This window comes from Salvelinus fontinalis, chromosome 18, assembly GCF_029448725.1.
Source record: "Salvelinus fontinalis isolate EN_2023a chromosome 18, ASM2944872v1, whole genome shotgun sequence".
NCBI classification, from domain to species: Eukaryota; Metazoa; Chordata; class Actinopteri; order Salmoniformes; family Salmonidae; genus Salvelinus; species Salvelinus fontinalis.
In genome coordinates this window covers 33893566-33919571 of record NC_074682.1, presented here as the reverse complement: position 1 = coordinate 33919571, position 26006 = coordinate 33893566, and the positions used below count along the sequence as shown (strand labels likewise).

Below are 26006 nucleotides of genomic sequence, written 5' to 3'. Positions count from 1 at the left end.
AGTGGTTTCAGTGTGTGCCTCAAATATATCTTGTGTACATGTACAGTGAATGACATCATAAGTGCGCATGTTCAGGTTCCTTAGGTTTGACCACAAGAACATCTGCATCCTGACAGACACAGTGAAACAACCGACACATAACGTTGTCACAGTGGAAGCCAACTGTTAAAACCCCAGAAGGCAGTTGAGAATATTACATCTCCAGATTGATACAGAAAATTCCACTCTACCCAGACAGAAACAGAGAGTTTGAGACAGACATCCAACGTTGACTGTAACAGTTTATTCAGTAATGAGTCAGAGTCACTACACTGATAACTCTATCCAAAATGAGAATGACATCTCTCAGATCTACGTACATATTTACAACAAAGTGCTTTTATTTCTATCCACATACTCGCTGTCAGAACAGCTGAATGTACCACACTACAAAAAGCATACATAAACATGATAAAGCAATGCTAATTATTGGTAAAACGTGATACTAAGATGAACGAGATGGTAAGTTGTTTAACCATTTTACACACGGAATAAATGAGCTTTATCGAATTGCAATTTTGCAATTGACTGATTGATATAAATACATAATGTTTGTTGGGCACCAATCCATAAAAAATAGTGCAGGAATGAAACAGTCTACACAGCAGAGGGGGTTTCCAATAGGACAATATTAGCAATATGTTCTGTTAGCATAGTGATGCATATTTCTAAATGACTTTCACCATCATTCTCCCCCAATTTTTTAATTATAAGGTGTTGCATGGGAGGCTATATGAAGTGCAGTTACTCCAATTTCAGAGACGTTTACTATTTGTACATGCATACCTATTATCAATGCAATGTCAGAATTTTGGTAATACTTATCGACCAATTACATTCATCAACGCAGATCATAAAATGTATGTCAATATACAGTATATATGATGGGGGTGAGCCTAATAGGGGTGAGCCTAATATATTTGATTAGACAGTTCTGACTAGTACACTCTGGAGTGTAGGCTGGATCCAATGCATTTGTAGCACATGAAAATATATTTAAACACCCCCATTATCCCCTGTTCTACAATAACGTTGAGAAATCAAAGTTCAACACAAGCATATTTTCAGATAAATAAGATTCAGTTGTTTTCATATCACAGAAATATGTTTTGTTACAATTTGCCATAACTAAGACCAGAAACGTGCTGGTGAATAGATTACAAATCATATTTGACATTGTAAATATATCAAAACAACCCTTGCTGCGAAGATGAAAAACAGAGGAAACGTTCTGTATTCAGCTCAGTCTATAATACCATAAAACCTTGTAAACAATGTGTACTAAAATGTGAGGCATCATGGTCATATTTTGGCTACTTCTGTGTGCAGCAGGCCGGGTCTCCCAGTGCTGCTTTTGTGTTGTCAGGTCGGTGTGGTTTAAAGGAATGGTAAGTTAAGTCCTACTAGGACCCTGAGGCTGAGAGTGTCCCCTGTTGACCCCTATAGCCCTGGACTGGGCCTGCTGAGGGGCCCCTTGTCGCCGTGGTGGCAGCCACATGCGTGACGCTGTAGCTGGAGACAGACATGCAGACAGACATGCTCAGTATGGCAGGGGCTCCTGTGCCACACTTGTGATGTGGGAGGCAGTAGGAGACGGGGGCCAACAGCTATATGAAATTTGCTTTGTCCTTGTATTTCCATCTCAGGGAATGCTATTCATCAAATGCTGGCCCAGAGTAGGAGGTGCCACCAGATGGGTATTTTTATCCAGCTTAATTTCTCTCCATCTTTTTTTCATTTATCACTCTGACACTAATTTGCTGAAGCCCATCTGTGAGTTGTCTAGCCCGTTTTCTAGCTCTCTTTCTAAAATATGAAAGAAAGAAAGAAAATGAGCCTAGAATCATTCTAATAAAAAATGCTGGTTAGTTTAGATCAAGGGTGTTCCCTTTGCACATTTCGCTTAAGAATGTTTTGTTTGTTTAATGTAATTAAAGAAATATTTTATTTATACTTTAATGCACCTGAATGATTGAAACACATGGTACTTTCAAAGATTGAATCTGAAAATGTATTACTTAGCAGTATCACATTTTCTTGCAGCTACCAATTTTTTGGGTTGATGCATGATCTAATACACAGACATACACAGCACATTAGAAATAGGAGTTGTTCCACAGTAAGCTGTTAGTTTAGTCCTGAGTCTAATTTTTACTGCTGGTGTTGAATTCAGTATTGGTTCCATTACCATAGGGTGTGTCTGTTTACACTGCACGGTACTTTAGGTTTGTTGACTGCTAATATTATAGCCAGACAGATCATGTGCATGATCAAGAGCTGAAATACCCATTCAATTTGTGAGCCAATACATTTTTGCTGAATCTGCATTTATAATTTCACCTGTTTCGTCAGGAATGGTGAACTCTGCCATACTTTGTCTATGCTAACCAATAAAAGGTGCCTATTAAAAGTACAAAATACTGGCAATCACTTTTTAACACTAGGACACATGCAGTATGTCTAAAACCTTGATTGCAGTTCACTTTTAGATGGAGGTTGGATGTTGTTGCTGGATTATTTTCTTCTCACACGGTGTCCTTCCAATAGTGTTGAGGAACTTCTACTTATGTGTAACAGAAGAAAGAAAACAGTGTTGCTGTATGGACTCTTAAAGGCCTCGGGTTGTAGTAGAACCACCTCTCTTCATATGTCTTCTCCTACCATTGATATCTAAGAGGGAAGCCCCCTTCCAGTTCAGAAACAAGTTACCTGGTTTATTCATTTTTTTTGCTAATGAAGACATTGTACTGTAAAGTTTATGGTGCAGTTCTCTCCAGACATCATCACAAGGAACTAAAACCCTGCCACACATAGACACACATTGGTTCCTTCAGGTGTTTCCTGGGGGGAGGGACTGAGGAGGAACACAACAAAAAATCCAGTACGGTTCTCGTCATGGTCCCTGTACCACACAGTCATTATCACGCTACTCCAAATGGTGCATGTTGGTCTGAAAACAAACTCCCAGCGTATCCGCCATGGTCCCATTATGTATCCCCTGTCCCCTGCCTCTCCATGGCCTGCTCCAGAGGCCCTCTGCACCGCATGGGGGGGCCTCTGTTAGAGGATGCTGACTGGCTCCAACAAGATCTGTCTGACGAGGGATTCACATCAGTTTATCTAAGGTATGAACTGCAGGAAGGGGTTTGGTGCTGCTTTCTGGCTGGCTCTTCGCCAGCTGCTTGTGGAGAGTAAGTAAATAACACAGGTCCTTTTCGCCACGGTGCCAAAGCCAGGCGATGTAATTAATGAGGATAGAGGGATGAAAAGAAGAAAGGTCACATGTTGTGGTGGAGAGAGGGGGAGGGGTTCTGGCTCCTTCTCTCGCTGTGTCACCTCGTCCCCTTGCGGCTATTAGAGAGAGAGAAGATAGGGGCTGATAGGAGGAGAGGAGAGGTGGCGTGCATCTCATCCCCAGATCAGGGCAGATGAATGAGCCACGGGAGGCAGTAGGACCTCTAGACAAAACGATCCCTGAGAGAGTCAATGGAGGGACAGCTGGCAGTCACAGATTTTGCCTCCATTCACCACTGAATCGGCCCTGATCAGGCAGCTGCAGCCAGACTGCAGACATGACATGAATTCTACCGCGCTGGTGGCTGTGTGGATGGCCATGATCCTCATCTCCCCCTGAATGCACTACCCCCCCTACACTCCCCCGGCTGGCAGACGCTCACTCAGTTGAGCTCAAACACGCACGCACGCACACACGCACGCACACACACACACACACACACACACTTACGCACACACACTCACACTCACACTCTGAACTCCGGCACAAAGGCTGCTGCCTGCAAGGACAGATGCACAGCTCCCTGAATGAAAAGCCTCTCCTGACCCCCATCATAGACCCCCCAACCCCTCTTTCACTCCTCCATCCACTCCTCCTCTTCCCCCTCCACTACTTAGCTAAACTCTCTAACCACCTACCATCGTTACAGTCACACTCAACTGTCTGGAATGAATCAGGCACACACACAAGGCTTGTGTTTACATGAACTCCATGTCTTGGAGTCTGCACTATTAGCAAGGCGATGAAAGTGCTGTTACCTAATTACAGAGTATGCAGCGGATTTCTCTCCTGGAGAGAGCCTATGCTTTAACTGATGCTACTGTAAAAGCCTGATGACAAGTGCTGCAGATTCCTATTACCTGCAACATAAGGACTATTAGCTGCAACATAAGGTCTATTAGCTGCAACATAAGGACTATTAGCTGCAACATAAGGACTATTAGCTGCAACATAAGGACTATTAGCTGCAACATAAGCACTATTCCTCACATGATCTCCCTTTTTGCCCTTTGATATTTACAGATGATTTGTTGATAACATACATTTTTTTTATTTCAATCTGCAGTTGCTGCCTTGAGTTTGGTAGATTATGTCAGAACATGGTTGTTATGCTGCTTCATATACAACAAATGCATATGAAAGACATGGAAATGCTACTGTACATGCTCCTGTTAATACTGAAGACAAAATACTGAATAAGTTTACTGTTGAAAGCGCTATTATCCCTCTACTAAGAACATATCTGTTCAGTGTCTGCTTGTCTGTTTGTAGCTGCTCTCCTGTTCTGTGCCTGAATATTTGAACTCTGATAAAAGGCTTGACGTAAGCAACCTTTCACTGTTTGTACACCAGACCCTCAGGATGTGGCATACTGGGAAAAGTGAAGAATTAGCACTTACGGACTTGATTGAGAAAATACAAAATAAAGTGTCCAATTTATAATATAACCAAAAAACCACAGGCTTTTATGAATAGTATATATTCTCTAAGTAAGCCAGAATCCTGTAGAGGCATGCTGGGCCTCAGTAGGTGAACACCAGGTCAGAGATACTGGGCACCAGCAAGTCCCCGGATATCATCTCATTCACTTCCGGGGTGCAGTAATCAGGGAAATCGAAGTGGGATCCTGAGTTGGTGTGAAATGTAGCGTCAAATTCTTTGTCCAGAGTGGAGCAGTCCATAGGCATGGTGTCGAAGTTGGCGTTGGAGATAATATGCAAAATCTCCTCGTCCAGCTCCTCGTCGGAGGAGGCCGACGACACGAAGGAGGAGGAGCTGGTGGAGGTGGGGGTGGAGGAGCGGCCGGTGGAGGAGCGGCCAGTGGAGGAGAGGGGAGCCAGAGGCTCAGAGGAAGAGGACACCCTGGGGGATGACTCTGGGAGGCTGTGGGGTACTGGAGACCCAGAGGAGAGGCCCACAGGCAGCTTGGAGGTGGGCTGGTGGGAGGTGGTGGTCGACACTTTGACTCTGAGCTGGGTTGCAAGCTGAGTCTGCTGCTCGCCGGGGGTCATGGCAGCCTGCTGGTGGTGGAAGACACCCACGGCTGGCCTCTGCCCTCCTGGCTGGCTCGTCATCGGACTGGCCAACTCTACATCCACTGTGTCATCATCGCTGATGCCCTCATCATAACCTTTGAACTTATTGCTGTCGAAGCTGGCTCTGTGTTTGGAGGAAGGCGTTCGTCCCTTGAGCCCTCTGCTGGTGGCGGTGGAGGTGGCGGAAGCGGATGCGCGACCACCCGGGTGGGACTTGCCTGTCTTCAAGGGGACCTTGTCCCCAACCCGCACGGGCATGGAGCTCTTGCTCTTCTTCCGGGGCCGGTACTTGTAGTCGGGGTAGTCGGCCATGTGCTTTAGCCGGAGCCTCTCTGCTTCCTTGATGAAGGGGATCTTCTCATAGTCGGGGAGGAGTTTCCAGCGCTTGCCTAGGCGTTTGGAGATCTCTGCATTGTGCATGTCTGGCCACTGTTCCATGATCTTCCGTCTCTCGATCTGCGACCAGACCATGAATGCATTCATGGGCCTCTTGATGTGACCCGTGGGAGTCTTGCACCAGTTGGGGTCTTTGTTGGAGGGCAACAGTCCAAAAACCTCCTCCCTGTCATCTGCACCCAGTCCCAAGAAAACCTCTTGGCTCATATCACTGTCCATAACTGCTGGGTATTTGTGTCCCCTTTGCTGTACCATGATGGAGGAAGACGCTCTACTCAAAATAACGTCTGGAGTCATCCATAATCACACAGACACTCTAAGTTGTTACTGCAATGTTTCCTCCTCCTGTCCCCCCAAAGGAAAAAGACAAGCCATAAATACCACCATAAAGAGTATCATCACTCAGCTGACAGCAGGACTGTAAATATCACATAAATCTATACTGATGTTATCCCCATTCATTTTCAGTTGTTACATATAACCAGTACAGATCATAATCCTGCAGAAAATACAAAAATAATCAGTGCAAAAATAATCCTGCAGCAACAGCGAATGTGAATTAGTATATGGATTATAATTAATGAACATTTTTGTAGGTGTTGATTCATTTTTCGTGAAGGAAAAATACACCAAAGTTATCCTGCAACAGGGTGATCAAATGAAGATCCCATGTCTGTACAATACAGTATGTTTCCTTATATAGCTAATACTCAGTGAAAAAGAAGCAGATATCCCATCTGCTTTTAGAGGTGCAAACTAAGAAATTATGTACAAATCCAGCCCAGATCTAAAAAAATTCAAACATAATGTATCTAACATTACTCACAACATAACTCAGTACAATTTAATGACTAACACACTCACATCACTGGCTGTAAATGTGACCACTAGGACAAACACTAAAACACTCACCAGCAATTCTGCAGGATTCTGCTTCAGTTCTCCTTGCCTCAAGACCTAGATGCTGAGTGTCTGAAAAAAAGAAACCGGTTCCCTCTCCACATGGGCTGACTCTCCTGATGCAGTGGTGAGCTGAAGGAGTTGGGCTTGCAGTGGAGCAGAGAGGAAATGAGTGCTAGAGTCCAACGTCTGTCTCTCTATAGTGCCAAGCTGTCCCAGGCTGGCTGCATGCACACTTTCTTTCAATCTCTCTCTGTCTTTCTCTTTCTGTCTCTCTCTCTTACTGTCTGCTTTTGTTCATTGTCAGAGTCTCTTCTATTCCCTCTTTGTAGGACAGCCCCCCTGTCTGCTACTCTATAAACCTCTAGTAGACAGCTCAACCTCCTCTCACACAAACTCCTCCCCCTCCACCCACCAGTCCGCGCTCGCTGTGTGTGTGTGTGTGTGTGTGTGTGTGTGTGTGTGTGTGTGTGTGTGTGTGTGTGTGTGTGTGTGTGTGTGTGTGTGTGTGTGTGTGTGTGTGTGTGTGTGTGTGTGTGTGTGTGCGTGGTAGAGCAGAAAGTATCCATACAGTGAGTCACATGCACAGTGACAGAACAGGGAAACTGAGCGAGGTGGTTGAAATGTTAATTGCTTAAATGTTAAGTGCAGTTTTAAAGAAGGAGACCTTGCACTGAACTGTCTCCTGCAAGATGTTGTCTGTCTGACAGTTAAATAATGGAGTGCTCAATGTTATGAATCTGTTGACCAGTACACTTTGTGGGTTAAAGTGTAAATGTTGAAATCCGTCTACACACTATCAGCATTAAAAGGATATGAAGGGAGAAGGTCAAAGGGGAAACAGTTGAAGTCATGCTATGTGTTTGCAGTACAGTATGGTCCTCTATCAAAATGTACAGTGACGGCAGTGTCTGCAAAATACAATAAATAAATAATATCATAAATAGATAAGCTGATTAATTAATATGCAATTGATTATTAAGGACAGACCAAACCTTAGTCGCAGATACTGTTGCATTTTGATTCATAGGGAACCTAGAGGGGATACGAGAGAAAATGTGATGCAGCATGTATGGATTTGAATGTCAAGTTTGAGGTGAATGAAAAAATGTGCACAATGTCCTGGTGTGACATCAGCTCTGTCATTATTGCTAGCCTGGAAAACGGTCCATTAAAATGAACGACAATTATGTGAGTGGACAAAACCATTAAAGCTCTGTGAGGAGTGTGTCTGGTTATTCTGCCGGACAGAGCTAGCACATTAATACACCAATTGAGAAATCCCCAAACTGTATTTAGTAGGAGACTTCCATTATGAAGATAATACATACTGTCTGGTGTAATACATATTCTTGGCATAATCAATGCCAGTTAGGAGAGTCTAACAACAGAACTGCAACCTTGCACTTTCTTGGAAGTTTCAATATTTTGGGGCTTTAATACAAACCACTCTCTCATCAAAAAAAGTGTTGCAAAAAAGTGTTAAAATAGCACTTTAAGTGATAATAATCTTAAGTATACTTCTTATCAAGTGGCAAAATGCAATGAACACATGGTAGTGTGCTCTATCTCTCGCTCTGTTGCTTGTTCATTATTGGTTGTTCATTATCTGCTTCCTCAAGCACATTGCATTAGTCTCCGGGCCAGCGCAGTGTCTGGTTGTCAGACATGTTCACTTTGACAAATACAACTGATGTTAGCTCTGGCACGGCCGCACACAAAATGACAACAACCCTTCAGTGGGCGACCTACTTCAGGCCCTGCCTAAATCCCTGAGCAGGCATGTTTGCCGATTATTGCTGTGGTTTAGGCTAGAGGATTTGACCCCCTCTCTTTCTATTTCCTCCTTCAGTCCGCCCTCGCACCCCCCACACGGGGCAGGCCTGGTGGAGCTGTCTGCCAGATAAGGCCTGGGAAAGGAGGGGTCCTGAGGGCTGGGGTGCATCAGAGGTGTGTGTTCCCCCCCCCCCCCCCCCCCTCACCATTCTACCCACAGATAGATAATTTTTCAGGGATTAGTGGCTGCTAGAGAACTGCACAGATAGAGATCCTCTGCTGTCATTTCAGACTAGAGTGGATCTACACCCCCCTCCCCTCTTAGACCAAATATAATGGCCTGGTAATCTTTGGTCTTCTGCTGTTTTATATCACATAGTTTGATGAAAAAAATATAATGTCTCATCATATCACACATGGTTATTGCTCTCATGAAGTGAGCATTTTGATACCCACCAACCTTCATGAAACATCATTTATACAAGTAAATACAAGTACACCACTGCATGTTAATCATAAATGTATGACTATTCATAGAATTTTATCTTTTGAAAAATATATGACTTCCTAACCTGTGTAATCTAATGTCTCCTGTCTCCAACCCAGGCTTGCTCTCCAGTTAAGAACCCTTCTATGGAATTCATAAAAATGGAATGAAATGTGTCCTTTTCCCTCGCAACGTTTGCCGTAGTGAATGTACTTTTAAGGTGCTGTTCACTCTCAGCTGTGCATTTATTTGTTATTGGCATTGCTCCCTCAGCGGTGCAAATGTATGATACATTTATTTAATGAGTGGTTTAATGAACACACAGACACTGTGCATTTATGCATCAGTGTGCTTTCTCCACGCCACAAGACACATGCGGACAGTGTCATGTAACCTTTGTCTTATGAATACATTAATTTGTGCCTTTTTTCACATTATCTTTGGCTTTGTTTTATTCTTAGCCACTCTTTAAATTGAAGCTTCAGTGAACAGTTTGGTTGGCTTGGCTTGCCCACTGCTTTCCATTATGAAAAACACCGGCTGTGCTATGAGCATGTTGCCTGCACTGCCCTTGTAAACCTGGCGGCGTGAACCATATTGTAACATCCCCAATGTCACAGGAATGTCAGGTCGTGATCTGCTTATGTGAAGGGACCTGATTCTCTGCCCAATCTGTTTGGGGTGAAATGGTGCTTTCCCTTGCGAAAAGGTCAAAGGGTGCTCTCTGGCTGGACGAGGAGGGGGGCGAGAAGGGAGGCTGATTACCTCCACCATGTACGCAGGCAGACAACTGAGAGGTTCAAGATTACAGCCCTCCCCCCTCCTCTCATCCTCTGACCTTTGGCCCCGCTGTCAAACGGAGCAGACAGTAGCAAGATAAATGAACGTGAACTCCCCCCATCTCCCAGATTCTGACCCCTGACCTCTTTAAGACAGCCCCCCCCCCCCCCCCCCCTGCATTTTACACCCCTCATCCTCCTGTCCATTTCTCAGAATAGAAACAGCCCTTGCGCTGCGTCTGAAGGGCTAGGGGGGAAGGTTAGAGGGGACAGCCTTTATTAACACATCCTGGTCTAGTCACAAACACTTTTACTGCCCATGCAGTGCCTCGTCTCACTGCTTTCCTCATCATACCTACCCACCGTATCAGCACCTGGCAGCTCATCTGATAAAGGAGGCTGCAATCAAATTTCATCACACCTACCCATCATCACCAGCACCCGGCAGCCCATCTGATAAAGGAGGCTGCAATCAAATTTTATTGGTAAGAGATGACAATTAAGTTTATATTAATTTAGCAATATCCATTCTATTACTGCAATGGCATCTGTAGCCTATGAAAGGGCTCTCTGGGCAATAAAATTGACAAATTACATAATTAACCAATTCCATATGAAAGGCTGGGAGGACTGCTAGGGGGAAGCTGAGGATCTCACAACAAGGATGCCCTCTTTACTATTTCAAATGACAGATTCTTGTTTCAATGTTGTTGTTTAGCTTCATTATGCACAGAATGATGTCATAACGACTGGTCTCTCCAGAGAAATACTTGTTCTGTTGGCTATAGGGCTGGAGCATCATCGTACACAGGAACCTGCAGCGCGAGGTCATAACATTTACTCTTTCTCCCCCTACCTCACGCTGAACTGGTCTGAGCTGCTGCGTGCTCTCAGGCTCTCCTCATATGAGGGAAGAGGATTGGGTGGGTCAAGCCATTCCTTAGGGGTCAGAGTAAGTGGAGACAATAAAATGAAATAAATAAAAGAAAGCTCTGGCCCCGTGAGAGTGACAGCTGAGGTTTAAAACGGGGACCTGGCTTGGAGCACATTATACAACAGGCTCATCCCATCCCAAGGTCAACATTTTCCCCATCCACCAAACTCTGTTCTTGTTCATTAGTCCAGCACATTAACATAGACAAACTGCTCACCTGCTGTAGCTCTCCCGTTAGAACCACTCAAACCTTCCATTTCAATGTAAGTCTCCCTTACTCTCACTACCATACAGGCAACTCCATCTCCTGAAATACTGTATATTCATCGACTTATTAACAAAACATATGGTGATAACAAAACATAACAGATGATAATCAATGTTATCATAACTTTGAGCTCTCTAGCCTCCAGCCCTTGGCATATGCACACACAAATACGTACATGCACACACACAAATACGTACACACGGACGTACAAATATGCACGCACAAATACGAACGCACGCACGCGCACGCACGCACGCACGCACGCACGCACGCACGCACACACACACACACACACACACACACACACACACACACACACACACACACACACACACACACACACACACACACACACACACACACACACACACACACACACACACACACACACACACACACACACACACACACACACGATTCACCTTGATCAGTTATTTGGCTCAAATTATGAGCTAAGAAATGGGGTTTGACACTGAGGTGACATCAATATAAATATGTAGGGTTAAGACACCTATCCCTTTATAACAAATCAAGGGCCTGGCTTTGACATTGTCACTGGAGGGCAGATTGTATTGAAATGAGATTTGGAGTGAAGAGTATCAGTATGCTCTCAATGTGCCTTAAGCCTTCCACGTTTGGACTCTAGAAGACTCACAATTCTGCCAGCATTAGCATTAGAAATTATAACATTTAAAACAGGTTTATTATATTATCTCCCGCTGTCTAAGTATGTAAGTAAAGGCATCTGTTCGTCAATAGAGGTTTTTTGGGGGGGATATCAAACCCCTCATAGAGACACATTAGATGTCAGCATTATGCTTTAAGAATTAAAGGCTGCCTGTTGATTTTGGGGGATCTACAGTATGTCCCTTTTGCTGTGGAGGAATAAATGGATAGTCAACATTTAGGGACTCTAATCTAAGCGACAGCTAGGGATTTGTGGCAGATTATTACACTAAACTCCCCACTCTAGTACTTTTGGTTTGTTTTGCATGCAATGACCAATGAACATATGGTTTGGGTGAGGCTCAGACGGCCAATAGAAGTACATCAAAACAAAACATATCCCTCAGGAGATTTCACTCATGTCATCATCCTCTTAAGCGTAATAAACAGCTCTCTCTGTCATTATAGGAACATGTTGCACTGTATGTTTTTTTCTGAATGTAACTCTGTAGGTATTGCTAGCTAGAGAAATACAAAGTAACACTCATAAAAGCATTTTGTCAAATTGTTGACCTTGAACATTTTGTCATAGAGAATATTTCACATATTTGTTGAGAAGAAAAGGTCCAGAACCTTCCGTGGCCCTCTCTGTCTGTGTCTCAAATGATAACCTATTCCCTATGTAGTTCACTACTTTTGACCAGAGCCCTATGGGCCCAAAAGCGCCCAGTCAAAAGAAGTGCACTACATAGGGAATAGGGTGCCATTTGGGAAATACCTCTTACTCACTCGTATGTTTATGTTCTCTCGCCTCCTTAGAGGCTACTTCATCATTATTACCATCACTGTTCAGGTCCCCTTGGAAGCTAGCTTCTAGGGGAAATGAGGACATTTTCTTTCGCAGCCGTGTCTTTATAATCTGCCCGCCCAGGTAAAGGACAACAAAGCAGCCAATTACCTCTAATCTAGCATGACTCACAGTTGCTAGCATCAGGGGCTGGCTAGCCCGAGGAGTCTGTGTAGTCTTGCAGATGATTAAAAACAATACAGAAGACCCATTATACAGGGCACACTGGTAGATAGATTAGGATTAGTTTCTTTATTTTTTACATTTAAAATACATATTTAAAGGTGTAAAGCACCTCTCAAACGACCACTCACATTGATTTGTGTGAGTGAAAACCCGTTGGAGAATGAGCATGCACTGTAACGTCGATTGGTGTTGGAAGTTGTTGTGACGTTTTCTCTTCTCTGCCACTGAGGGTGCCTAGTGTGTTTATGGCCTGTGTGTGTGTGTGTGTGTGTGTGTGTGTGTGTGTGTGTGTGTGTGTGTGTGTGTGTGTGTGTGTGTGTGTGTGTGTGTGTGTGTGTGTGTGTGTGTGTGTGTGTGTGTGTGTGTGTGTGTGTGTGTGTGTGTGTACTGTACAATGTGTGTGCTCATGTCTGTGTGTGTATGTGTATACTCTCCATCCTCCCCTTCTCAGTGGTGGGACGCTCTGCTCTGCAGGAGGAGCGGAGGAGAGGAACACTGCGAGTGCCGGAGGACACAATCCTGTACCAATTACTGTCTGCCTGCCAGGCACCCCCAGCCCAAGGTTTAATATTCCTTCCACTTCATTTTGATCTTGGCAGTAGGGGTATGCCAGCATAATCCAACCCCCCCTGCCCAGTGGGACCTGCCTCCCCTGTATTGCCCTCAGTTTTGATCTCTCTCCAAGGCTGGACTGAGTCCCAGCTGCGCCCTGCACGCCAACAGGGAGGCCTGTGGATGGATGCTGCTCTACTATACTCGGCTCTGCTCGACTCAACGACTCGACTCTGCTCTACCCTTTCTGCTGATACAGTATGCAGCATCTGCCAGCTTAAAGGGCCTCTTCTTCACTAATGAGTTGAGAGACTCCCTCTAACCTCTAGCACAGTGAATGCTAATACGCCCAGCTCAGGCTGTTGTGTCCTGGGACCTTTGTTTTACCGTTTTGGGAGGGGCTGCACTATTAGCACTGCAAGGAAGGGGGGGAGGAGAAGTGCAGAGTGAATGTGAATTGCTAAGGCCAGGTGAGACAATTTCCGATTAGTGATGACTTGTTACTACCACTGTCATAGACTGTAAGTGCAGGTATCTTGTTACTACCACTGTCATAGACTGTAAGTGCAGGTATCTTGTTACTACCACTGTCATAGACTGTAAGTGCAGGTATCTTGTTACTACCACTGTCATAGACTGTAAGTGCAGGTATCTTGTTACTACCACTGTCATAGACTGTAAGTGCAGGTATCTTGTTACTACCACTGTCATAGACTGTAAGTGCAGGTATCTTGTTACTACCACTGTCATAGACTGTAAGTGCAGGTATCTTGTTACTACCACTGTCATAGACTGTAAGTGCAGGTATCTTGTTACTACCACTGTCATAGACTGTAAGTGCAGGTATCTTGTTACTACCACTGTCATAGACTGTAAGTGCAGGTATCTTGTTACTACCACTGTCATAGACTGTAAGTGCAGGTATCTTGTTACTACCACTGTCATAGACTGTAAGTGCAGGTATCTTGTTACTACCACTGTCATAGACTGTAAGTGCAGGTATCTTGTTACTACCACTGTCATAGACTGTAAGTGCAGGTATCTTGTTACTACCACTGTCATAGACTGTAAGTGCAGGTATCTTGTTACTACCACTGTCATAGACTGTAAGTGCAGGTATCTTGTTACTACCACTGTCATAGACTGTAAGTGCAGGTATCTTGTTACTACCACTGTCATAGACTGTAAGTGCAGGTATCTTGTTACTACCACTGTCATAGACTGTAAGTGCAGGTATCTTGTTACTACCACTGTCATAGACTGTAAGTGCAGGTATCTTGTTACTACCACTGTCATAGACTGTAAGTGCAGGTATCTTGTTACTACCACTGTCATAGACTGTAAGTGCAGGTATCTTGTTACTACCACTGTCATAGACTGTAAGTGCAGGTATCTTGTTACTACCACTGTCATAGACTGTAAGTGCAGGTATCTTGTTACTACCACTGTCATAGACTGTAAGTGCAGGTATCTTGTTACTACCACTGTCATAGACTGTAAGTGCAGGTATCTTGTTACTACCACTGTCATAGACTGTAAGTGCAGGTATCTTGTTACTACCACTGTCATAGACTGTAAGTGCAGGTATCTTGTTACTACCACTGTCATAGACTGTAAGTGCAGGTATCTTGTTACTACCACTGTCATAGACTGTAAGTGCAGGTATCTTGTTACTACCACTGTCATAGACTGTAAGTGCAGGTATCTGTTATTAAGCGCAAGGAAATAACCGGATACCTTTTATTGCATGTCATTGTACAGTGCAGTGTGCATTCACTTCATTTGTGCCCAACCTTTATCTTCACTTCAATGATTTCTACCATTGACATTTAAACCCAGCCTTCTGTTCTGCCTCCAGTTCTACCTGCTTTAATAGCTGTCATCTGTGAAACCTACAGCCTGCCAACATACTGTTGTTAGGCAGGAGGAATGACTACTATATACATGTCCCTTTGGTGGCAATTTAGCAACTGATACTAAAGCTATGAATACCCCCATTGTGCAGCATTCACCATAACTAGGGACCAGAGATTTTACTTGTCAGGTTGCATGGTCAGGAAAAGCTACTGTCCCAAACCATGATCTCACAGAGGTAGATATGACTGGGGTCTTTTTACCCGTTCCTGTGGGTAAAACCGAGGAGGTTGTCTTCTACCCTCCACTCAGGTGCTAGAAGAGCTCTTCCTCTCTGTATTCCAGTGCTGCGTTGGGTAAATCAGCCTTGACAGCTCCGCCGGTAAAATCACACCGGCTCCCATCAGACACCATTACATGGGGAAATGACACACTGGGAAAATTAGTGTCGATTTACTGCCATTTAAATGCAAGACTGAGTCTGGGAGGCTTGGTGGCGGGTGCAAGCCTGTCTCTGTGTGACTTTTCCACAGAGGGGCCATACATTTCCGCCAGACAGGCCCTGCAGGCATACCACTCAGCAGCTCCGCACCGAGAGACAGATAATGATTACCTCTGACTGAGAGTGTTGGACATGAGGAGAGAGAGACAGACAGAAAGAGATAGAGAGGTGTAGAGAGAGGAGAGGTACATTGCATTCAGAAAGTATTGACACCCCTTGACTTTTTCCACATTTTGTTACAATACAGCCTTATTCTAAAATTGATTAAATTGTTTTCCCCCCTCATCAATCTACACACAATACCCCATAATGACAAAGGAAAAACAGGTTTAGATTTTTTGCAATTTTCTTTTTAACAAAAACTGAAATATCACATTTACATAAGTATTCAGACCCTTTACTTATACTTTTTTGAAGCATTTTGGTAGCGATTACAGCCTTGAGTCTTCTTGGGTGTGACGTTACAAACTTGGCACACCTGTATTTGGGGAGTTTCTCCCATTCTTCTCTGCAGATCCTCTCAAACGCAGGTTGGTGGGGAGCATCGCTGCACAACTATGTTCATGTCTCTCCAGAGATGTTCGATCGGGTTCAAGTTCGGGCTCTGGCTGGGCCACTCAAGGACATTCAGAGACATGTCCTGAAGCCACTCCTGCCTTGTCTTGGCTGTGTGCTTAGGGTTGTTGTCCTATTGGTAGGTAAGCCTTCGCCCCAGTCTGAGGTTCTGAGTGTTCTACAGAAGGTTTTCTCTCGATCCTGACTAGTTTCCCAGTCCCTGCCACTGAAAAACATCCCTACAGCATGATGCTGCCACCACCATGCTTCACTGAGAGGGCTAACCTCAGCTGAATCTGTGTGGAGTCAGCCAGGGCAGCAGGTCTGAACATGAATAACACATAACCTGTTCTCTAGTTAAAGCACATAGGGAAGTATCAAGGAGGTTCTTGTGTGGTCCACAAAGCGGTATCTTTGGCCCTATACATACAGTACATATATTTGTTCTAACCAGTACTGTACATTTAAACTGTAACGTTGTGAGACGGCTAATAGTGCTTTGCTGATGCGGCATGCGGTGCGGCTGGGACTTCATTACAAGAGGAACTGACTGGACTTGTGATTTATTACCCCTCCGATACAGCAAACCTAATTAATGGAAACACAATGTACATGCCAGACGTGGAGGTATGACATAGTTTCAAGTCTCAGTCTATCGTGAAATTAATTTGACTCACCATGACATATATATCTCCAAATTCCCGCAGTATGCCATAATCTGTGTGGCTATCTCTGGGGAACTGCATCTTAATTTCATGGGTATCATGCTCATTTGCATTTGGGAGTGTGTGAGTGAGTGGAGCAGAGGGGGGGGCTAAGTGTGAAGAAAAGGAAGATAAAGAAAAATGCCCCGCGTCTAATCCTGGGCTCCTTGTTTTAACGGGATGATATTTCAACAGCAATGTGCACATTTTTATAACACTCATGTGAAGAAATGTTTGTGTGTTATCATCGCCACTCAGAGCCAAGAGCTCATACAGTAGATGAGTTGTAAATCTGTCTCTGGCAATGCAATTATACTGGAACACTGTACTGTAAAGACACTATGGTCTCTGGTGTTGTGTTAGGAGACACATTAAACTGAGTTTAAACTCCTGAAAGCGTGCCCGATATAAGCGATGATGTATTTTCTTATAATAAAATAATATACAGAGCATTCTGAAAGTATTCATACCCCTTGACTTATTCCATATGTTGTTGTGTTACAGCCTGAATACAAAATGGATTAAATCAACAACAGAAAATCTCACCCATCTACACAAATTTTAGCAAATTTGTTGAAAATGAAATATATTCAGATCCCTGAGTCAATACTTGTTAGAATCACCTTTGGCAGCAAATACAGCTGTGAGTCTTTCTGGGTAAGTCTCTTTGTACACCTGGATTGTACATTATTTGTCCATTATTCTTTTCAAAAATTCTGTTGTTGATCATTGCTAGACAATAATTTTCAAGTCTTTCCATAGATTTTCAAGCAGATTTAAGTCAAAACTGTAACTCGGCCACTCAGGAACATTCACTGTCTTCTTGGTAAGCAACTTCAGTCTAGATTTGGCTTTGCGTTTTATTTAGGTTATTATCCTGCTGAAAGGTGAATGTGTCAGGTTTTCCTCTAGGATTTTGCCTGTGTTTAGCTCCATTCCATTTATTTTTTATCATGAAAAACTCCCCAGTCCTTGACGATTACAAGCATACCCATAACATGATGTAGCCACCACTATGCTTGAATATATGGAGAGTTTTACTCAGTAATTTGCTCCAAACATAATTTTTTAAATTCAGAACAAAAATACATTTTTTGCACTATTACTTTAGTCCCTTTGTCAAGTGCCAATGTGCAGCGGTTAGGACGGAGTCAGGCGCAGGACACAGAACTGAGTAAAATACGTACTTTACTCGAAAAGAAACAACAACATTTCCACGCAGGGAAAACACACCAGCTCACAGAAGACTTGAACACTAAACAAAGAACAAACACAAAGCCGGTGACGACGACGACCGCCGAATGCCGCCCGAACAAGGAGAGGCACCAACTTCGGCGGAAGTCGTGACACCCTTGTTGCAAACAGGATGCATGTACAGGCTTCCTTCTTTTCACTATGTCATTTAGGTTAGTATTGTGGAGTAACTTCAATGTTGTTGATCCATCCTCAGATTTCTCCTATCACAACCATTAAACTCGTAACTGTTTTAAAGTCACCATTGACCTCATGGTCAAAACCCTGAGTGTTTTCCGTCCTCTATGGCAACTGAGTTAGGAAGGACACCTGTATATTTGTAGTGACTGGATTATTAAAACACTATCCAAATTGTAATTAATAACTTCACCATGCTCAAAGGGAAATATTCCATTTCTGCATTTTTTTTTTTTTACCCATCTTCTATGCGAGGCATTGGAAAACACCCTGGTCTTTGTGGTTGAATCTGTGTTTCAAATGCACTGCTCGACTGAGGGACCTTACAGATAATCGTATGTGTGGTGTACAGAGATGAGATAGTCATTCAAAAATCATGTTAAACATTATTATGCAACTTATTATGTGACTTGGTAAGCACATTTTTACTCCTGAACGTATTAGGTTTGTCATAACAGAGGGGTTGAATACTTATTGACTCAAGACATTTCAGCTTTTCATTTTTAATTAATTTAGAACATTTAGAAAAACACAATTCCCCTTTGACATTATGGGGTATTGTAATATGGGGTATTGGTATATGTGTAGGCCAGTGAATACTTTCTGAAGTCACTGTATCTATATATACAGTACCAGTCAAAAGTTTGGACACACATACTTATTGAAGGGTTTTTCTTTATTTGGAAAATTATCCAAAGATTTAACTGGTATATAAAATGTTTTGCTCAGAAAACATTGCGGCCAAATAAAATCCTGTTCAGCCCGCAGGCCACTTATTGGGGACCCCTAATATACTGTATATTGTACTTATATAGCAAATGTTCTCTCTTTCATATTAATCTCACCAATATTCCACGTTTCCAGAGCATCTCATTTATTCACAGGTTAATTTAGAAAAACCTCAAAAGCTCATAGACACTTCGCTCTATCTCAAAACCTTGTTTTAAAAGTCATACGATTTCCAACAAGGAAGTCCTTGTCTTGTCTTCTCCTCTCAAATCAGCTCATACTTTCTCATTAATGAATTTAGCACCGTCAAGCAGCAAACCTGAGAAGACGTTTCTGTGACAAGCTAAGCAGGCCTTCTTTCCTGGGGCTCAGTGGCATCACTGGCATGTGCTGTGATGTGTCTTTGATGCAGCTCAAATGTAAACATCTGTTTGGTCTCCAGGGAGCCTGTTGTGCTGGTCTAACTTCCCCAGGAATTATCATCCTCCTCCTACTCAGTCTCCTTTTCTGTTAAAAGGACATGTATTATTCATAAGAATTTCTTAGGAAAATGATCGAATGTGCTACTGGAATTTGAGTTCAAAACATATGTTGAGGCTCAGCTAGCGGCTGGCCTGCCAAGATGCAGATCTTCGTGAAGACGTTGACGGAAAAAAACATCACCCTTGAGGTTGAGCCCAGCGATGCTATTGAAAATGTCAAGGCCAAGATCCAGGATTATTCAGGTATTCATCCTAATCAGCAGGGTCTGATCTTCACTGGAAAATAGCTTGAAGATGGTCGCACGTTGTCACGCTACAACATCCAGAAAGAGTCCACCCTGCATTTTGTGTCTGCGTGGAGGCATCATCGAGCCATCTCTTGAGCCATCAGCTGGCCCAGAAGGACAACTGCGACAAAATGATCTGCCACAAGTCCTACGCTCGCCTCCATCCTCATGCTGTCAACTGCAGCAAGAATATGTGAGAACATGCCATCAACTTGGGCCCCAAGAAGAAGCTGAAGTAAACAGTTTGCTTGATGCTTCTGTGGTACACATGCAGAACTGTCAAAAAATGTGAAGTACAAAATATTACTTAATTTGGAATGTAATGAGATACAACAGGAAGATAGGCATATGGGTGAGGATATAGAAGTTAGTGGTCATGAAACTGTCAATACAGTGTGTTGGCTAGAATGTATAGGACTCATTGTGCCAAATATTTGAAGGCAATATGGCAGAAATGAAGAAACACCAAAGCTCAACAATACAACAGTAAATATGTCATCCACCATGAATGATGCAGCGCATCATTTGCAGTCTGGGCAAATACCTTATATTATAGCCAACCATAAGATCTGATACTTACACTGATTGTTTGGAAAACAAAAATAAAACCATCTCTCAATGATGACAGATAGCTTTTATTAAACCATTTAAAATGTAATATTCTCCTCCAGAAATAAGCCCAATAACATATTGATGCTATTTTAGCAATAAGAATGGTCACCTGTATGATGGAGCATGGTAAGCTACATGGCTGAAGAACGATCACCTATCTAATGCAGCCTGGTGGCTACATGGCTGAAGCATGAGGTTGCTCCTCTGCATTGTTTACCCCAATGGGGTAATCATTAGCTAGATCACAGACTCTAAATATGTTGCTGCTTGTTTAATGTCCTAAAAAACACTCCACTAATGAAATCATGTACTCCTTACAGGGCTCCCGAGTGGCACAGTGGTCTAAGGCACTACATCTCAGTGCTAGAGGCGTCACTAAAGACCCTGGTTTGATTCCAGGCTGTATCACAACCGGCCGTGATTGGGAGTCCGATAGAGCAGCGTCGTCCTGGTTAGGGTTTGGCCGGGGTAGGCCGTCATTGTAAATAAGAATTTCTTCTTACGGCTGAAATCCCGTTAACGGGATCGATTTGACAACAGCCAGTGAAAGTGCAGGGCGCCAAATTCAAACAACAAAAATCTCATATTTAAAATTCCTCAAACATACAAGTATTATACACCATTTTAAAGATAAACTTGTTTTTAATCCCACCACAGAGTCTGATTTCAAAAAGGCTTTAAGACGAAAGCATACCATGTGATTATGTTCGGTCAGCGCCTAGTCACAGAAAAACACAGACATTTTCCAGCTAAAGAGAGGAGTCACAAAAAGCAGAAATAGAGATAAAATGAATCACTAACCTAGTGCCTGCGCCTTGTGCATTTGGATTACTGGACTAAACGTGCGAACAAAATGGAGGTATTTGGACATAAATGATGGACTTTATCGAACAAAACAAACATTTGATGATCTTCATCATTTGATGATCTTCATCAGATGGCACTCATAGGACTTCATGTTACACAATACATGTATGTTTTGTTCGATAAAGTTCATATTTATATCCAAAAATTTCAGTTTACATTGGCGGGTTATGTTCAGTAATGTTTTGCCTCCAAAACATCCGGTGATTTTGCAGAGAGCCACATCAATTTACAGAAATACTCATCATAAACGTTGATGAAAGATACAAGTGTTATGCATAGAATTAAAGATATACTGTACTTCACCTTAATGCAACCGCTGTGTCAGATTTCAAAAAAGCTTTACGGCAAAAGCACACCATGCAATAATCTGAGTACAGCGCTCAGCCACCAAACAGACACCCGCCATGTTGTGGAGTCAACAAAAGTCAGAAATAGCATTATAAATATTTACTTACCTTTGATGATCTTCATCGGAATGCACTCCCAGGAATCCCAGTTCCACAATAAATGTTCGTTTTGTTCGATAAAGTCCATAATTTATGTCCAAATACCTCCATTTTGTTCGCACGTTTAGTCCAGTAATCCAAATGCACAAGGCGCAGGCACTAGGTCCAGACGAAAAGTAAAAAAAGTTATATTACAGTTCGTAGAAACATGTCAAATGATGTATAGAATCAATCTTTAGGATGTTTTTATCATAAATCTTCAATAATATTCCAACCCGACAATTCCTTTGTCGTTAGAAATGAAAAGGAACAGAGCTCGTGCTCACGGCTGCGTGCATGACTAAACTAATGGCTTTCTGCCAGACCCCTGATTCAAACAGCTCTTATTATCTCCCCCTTCACAGTAGAACCCTGCAACAAAGTTCTAAAGACTGCTGACATCTAGTGGAAGCCTTAGGAAGTGCAATCGGACCAAATTTTACACTGTATATTGCATAGGCAATCACTTTAAAACCTACAAACCTCAGATTTCCCACTTCCTGGTTGGATTTTTCTCAGGTTTTCGCCTGCCATATGAGTTCTGTTATACTCACAGACATCATTCAAACAGTTTTAGAAACGTGTTTTCTATCCAAATCGACTAATGAAATGCATATCTTAGCTTCTGGGCCTGAGTAGCAGGCAGTTTACTCTGGGCACGCTTTTCATCCGAACGTGAAAATAGCGCCCCCCCAGCCATGAGAAGTTAACTGACTTGCCTAATTAAAGTAAGGTAAAAAAAAAATATAGTGTTTAGAAATACAGTTTAGGCCTAACTGTGTGAATTTACAGTGAATATCGAGCATAAAGAAGTCAAATTCGGATATGACGTCTGTAACGGCAGTCTAAGTCGTCCTCCTCCTCAGACGAGGAGAGGCGAGAAGGATCTGAGGACCAATGTGCAGCGTGGTAATTTTCCATGATTTAATTAACACAAAACAAGACACTATACAAAATGACAACAAACTAACCGTCACAGTCCTAGCTGGTGCAGACAAAACACAAAGACAGGAAACAACCACCCACAATCCCCAACACAAAACAAGCCACCTATATATGATTCTCAATCAGGGACAACGATTGACAGCTGTCTCTGATTGAGAACCATATTAGGCTGAACACAGAAACAGACGAACTAGACACACAACATAGAATTCCCACCCAGCTCACGTCCTGACCATCACTAAACAAGCAAAACACATAAGAACTCTGGTCAGGACGTTACAACGTCATTGTTTCACCACTGCCCACTGAGTTTTTAAAACTACGGCACCCGACATGGTTCAAAGTGCTAATAAATCAGCACAATATACTTTTTCGTTTTTTCTAATTGCCTAGGTCTTGGAGCTAGATTTGAGATCATGCATACGGTGCTAATGACGACACAAAAAAGAGTGAAGGAGAGCAATGTACAATACAGCGAGTCATTTGTGGTATGGGGGCCGCTATCTTTATTCACCTCCGCTATTGCGCAAGAATTGGAGTTGAGAAATAAACCATACAACACTGAAAAGCATTATATAGCATTATTACAATATTTATTTTGTATTTAACCAACAAGTGATTTGTGCAAATAATGTTCATGTCTTGACAAGCAAGCAGCTCCATAGGGTAGGCCTAAGTAAACCTTTCGTTGCTAATAATGACGTCGCTGTCTCTGATATGAAAAAAGACAAAAAAGCAGGTGGAGGACTCTTGAATGTGCGTGCCGGTGTTCAACTCTGAATTTATGGGTTCCCTCCTTCACTGAGAACGGTCTGGTGCGGGTATACAGGATGTAGCCTATTTAGGCAGGGCTCACTCCAGACAAGGCTTTGACATTCTTGCCTCCGCTTGGAAACCGAATGCTGGTTAATAACAAGTGTGAAGCGTCAGATATCAGAAAGATTGTGAAGGATTAAATACAAATATCTTCTGTTTTGGAATTTGAAAATGTACTGGCACAAGCAGGTCATATGAAAGCTTGATTAACGGGCCTGGTGAGCTTGGCAGATGTTGTCGGGCCTGTGGGCAGCCCTGAATGTTGAGCCCTGCAGTCTCTTTAGCTAATTCACTCCCTCTACTCCATGTCATGTGCCAAAGAAAAAACGCCACAGATTCTAGTAGGGTGAGGCCGGGTGCTGCAGACCTTTCTAGTGCCCGCGCCAATTCGTTGATATTTATGTTGAAGAGGGTGGGGCTTAAGTTGCATCCCTGTCTCACCCCACAGCCCTGTGGGAAGAAATGTACATGTTTTTTGCCAATTTTAACCGCACACTTGCTGTTTGTGTACATGGATTTTATAATGTCGTATGTTTTACCCCCAACACCACTTTCCGTCAATTTGTATAGCAGACCCTCATGCCAAATTTAGTCGAAGGCTTTTTAAAATATCTCCAGTGCCCCTCTCTCACTATCTCCAGTGCCTCTCTCACTATCTCCAGTGCCCTCTCTCTCTCTCGCTCCGTCTCAGGTTCTGCTATTGTGCAGTAGTTGCACAGCCTTTCCTCTACAGGGAGCCAGGTTTTCCTGTGTCTACCCTCTCTCTCTATCTCCAGTGCCTCTCTCTCTCTCTCTCTCTCCAGTGCCTCTCTCTCTCTCTCTCTCTCTCTCTCTCTCTCTCTCTCTCTCTCTCTCTCTCTCTCTCTCTCTCTCTCTCTCTCACCATCTCCAGTGCCTCTCTCTCTCTCTCGCTCTCTCTCTCTCTCTCTCTCTCTCTCTCTCTCTCTCTCTCTCTCTCTCTCTCTCTCTCTCTCTCTCTCTCTCTCTCTCTCTCTCTCTCCCTTACTCTGTCTCTCTCTCTCTCTCTCTCTCTCTCTCTCTCTCTCTCTCTCTCTCTCTCTCTCTCTCTCTCTCTCTCTCCTCTTCTCTCTCTCTCTCTCTCTCTCTCTCTCTCACTATCTCTAGTGCCCCTCTCTCTCTCTCTCTCTCTCTCTCTCTAGTGCCTCTCTCTCTCTCTGTCTCTCTGTCTCTCTCAATTCAATTCAAATAAATGTGCTTTATTGGCTTGATGTAACAATGTACATATTGCCAAAACGAATTGAAACATATTGCCAAAGCTCTCTCTCTCCCTCTCTAGTGCCTTTCCTTTTCTTTCTTTCTTTCTTTCTTTCTTTCTTTCACAGGCACGCTGTAACGGCTTTCCTCCTCTTCATACGAAGAGGAGGAGTAGTGATTCGACCAAGGCGCAGCGGGTTGTGAATACATAATTATTTATTTGCAAGACGAACTAAACACACGAAGAACACTTGATATATTACAAAACAACAAAAACGATGTAGACAGACCTGGACGAAGAACTTACATGAAACACGAAGAAATCACGAACAGGAAAAATGACTACACAAAATGACGAACGCACGAAACAGTCCCGTATGGTGTAACATAGACACAGACATAGGAGACAACCACCCACAACGAACACTGTGAAACAACCTACCTAAATATGACTCTCAATTAGAGGAAACGCCAAACACCTGCCTCTAATTGAGAGCCATACCAGGCAACACATAAACCAACATAGAAACAGAAAACATAGAATGCCCACCCAAACTCACGTCCTGACCAACTAACACATACAACAAACTAACAGAAATAGGTCAGGAACGTGACACACGCATGCACACGCACACTATAATCAATATCAAGACTGGTATACCTCTATCATACTGATCCTATACGCATTACAATGACTGGTATACCTCTATCATACTGATTTTATTCTAATTACAATGACTGGTATACCTCTATCATGCTGATTCTATACTCATTACAATGACTGGTATACCTCTATCATACTAATTCTATACTCATTATCATGACTTGTCTACCTCTGTCATGCTGATTCTCTACTCATTATCACGACTTGTCTACCTCTATTATACTGATCCTATACTCATTACCATGACTGGTATACCTCTATCATACTGATTCTATACTTGTTACCATGACTGGTATACCTATATCATACTGATTCTATACTTATTACCATGACTGGTATAACTCTATCATACTGATTCTATACTCATTACCATGACTGGTATACCTCTATCATACTTATCCTATACTCATTACCATGACTGGTATACCTCTATCATACTGATTCTATACTCATTACCATGACTGGTATAACTCTATCATACTTATTCTATACTCATTACCATGACTGGTATAACTCTATCATACTGATCCTATACTCATTACCATGACTGGTATACCTCTATCATACTGATTCTATACTTGTTACCATGACTGGTATACCTCTATCATACTGATCCTATACTCTTAACCATGACTGGTATACCTCTACCATACTCATATACCTATACTCATTCCAATGACTAGTATACCTCTATCAT

General features: G+C 42.9%; 1 protein-coding gene and 1 pseudogene across 1 annotated transcript; one reads left to right on the top strand and one right to left on the bottom strand.

Annotated features, from left to right (window-relative positions):
* Positions 1-268: 268 nt before the first annotated feature.
* Positions 269-7025, bottom strand: LOC129815347 (transcription factor SOX-4-like). Its single transcript, XM_055869076.1, has 2 exons — positions 6679-7025; positions 269-6111 (listed from the first exon to the last, which is right to left on the bottom strand). Exon 2 carries the CDS (start codon positions 6061-6063, stop codon positions 4858-4860), a length of 1206 nt encoding a protein of 401 aa, XP_055725051.1. The 5' UTR covers positions 6064-6111; positions 6679-7025; the 3' UTR covers positions 269-4857.
* A 12528-nt stretch (positions 7026-19553) lies between these two features.
* LOC129815979 (ubiquitin-60S ribosomal protein L40-like) lies at positions 19554-19944 on the top strand (annotated as a pseudogene).
* Positions 19945-26006: the final 6062 nt, after the last annotated feature.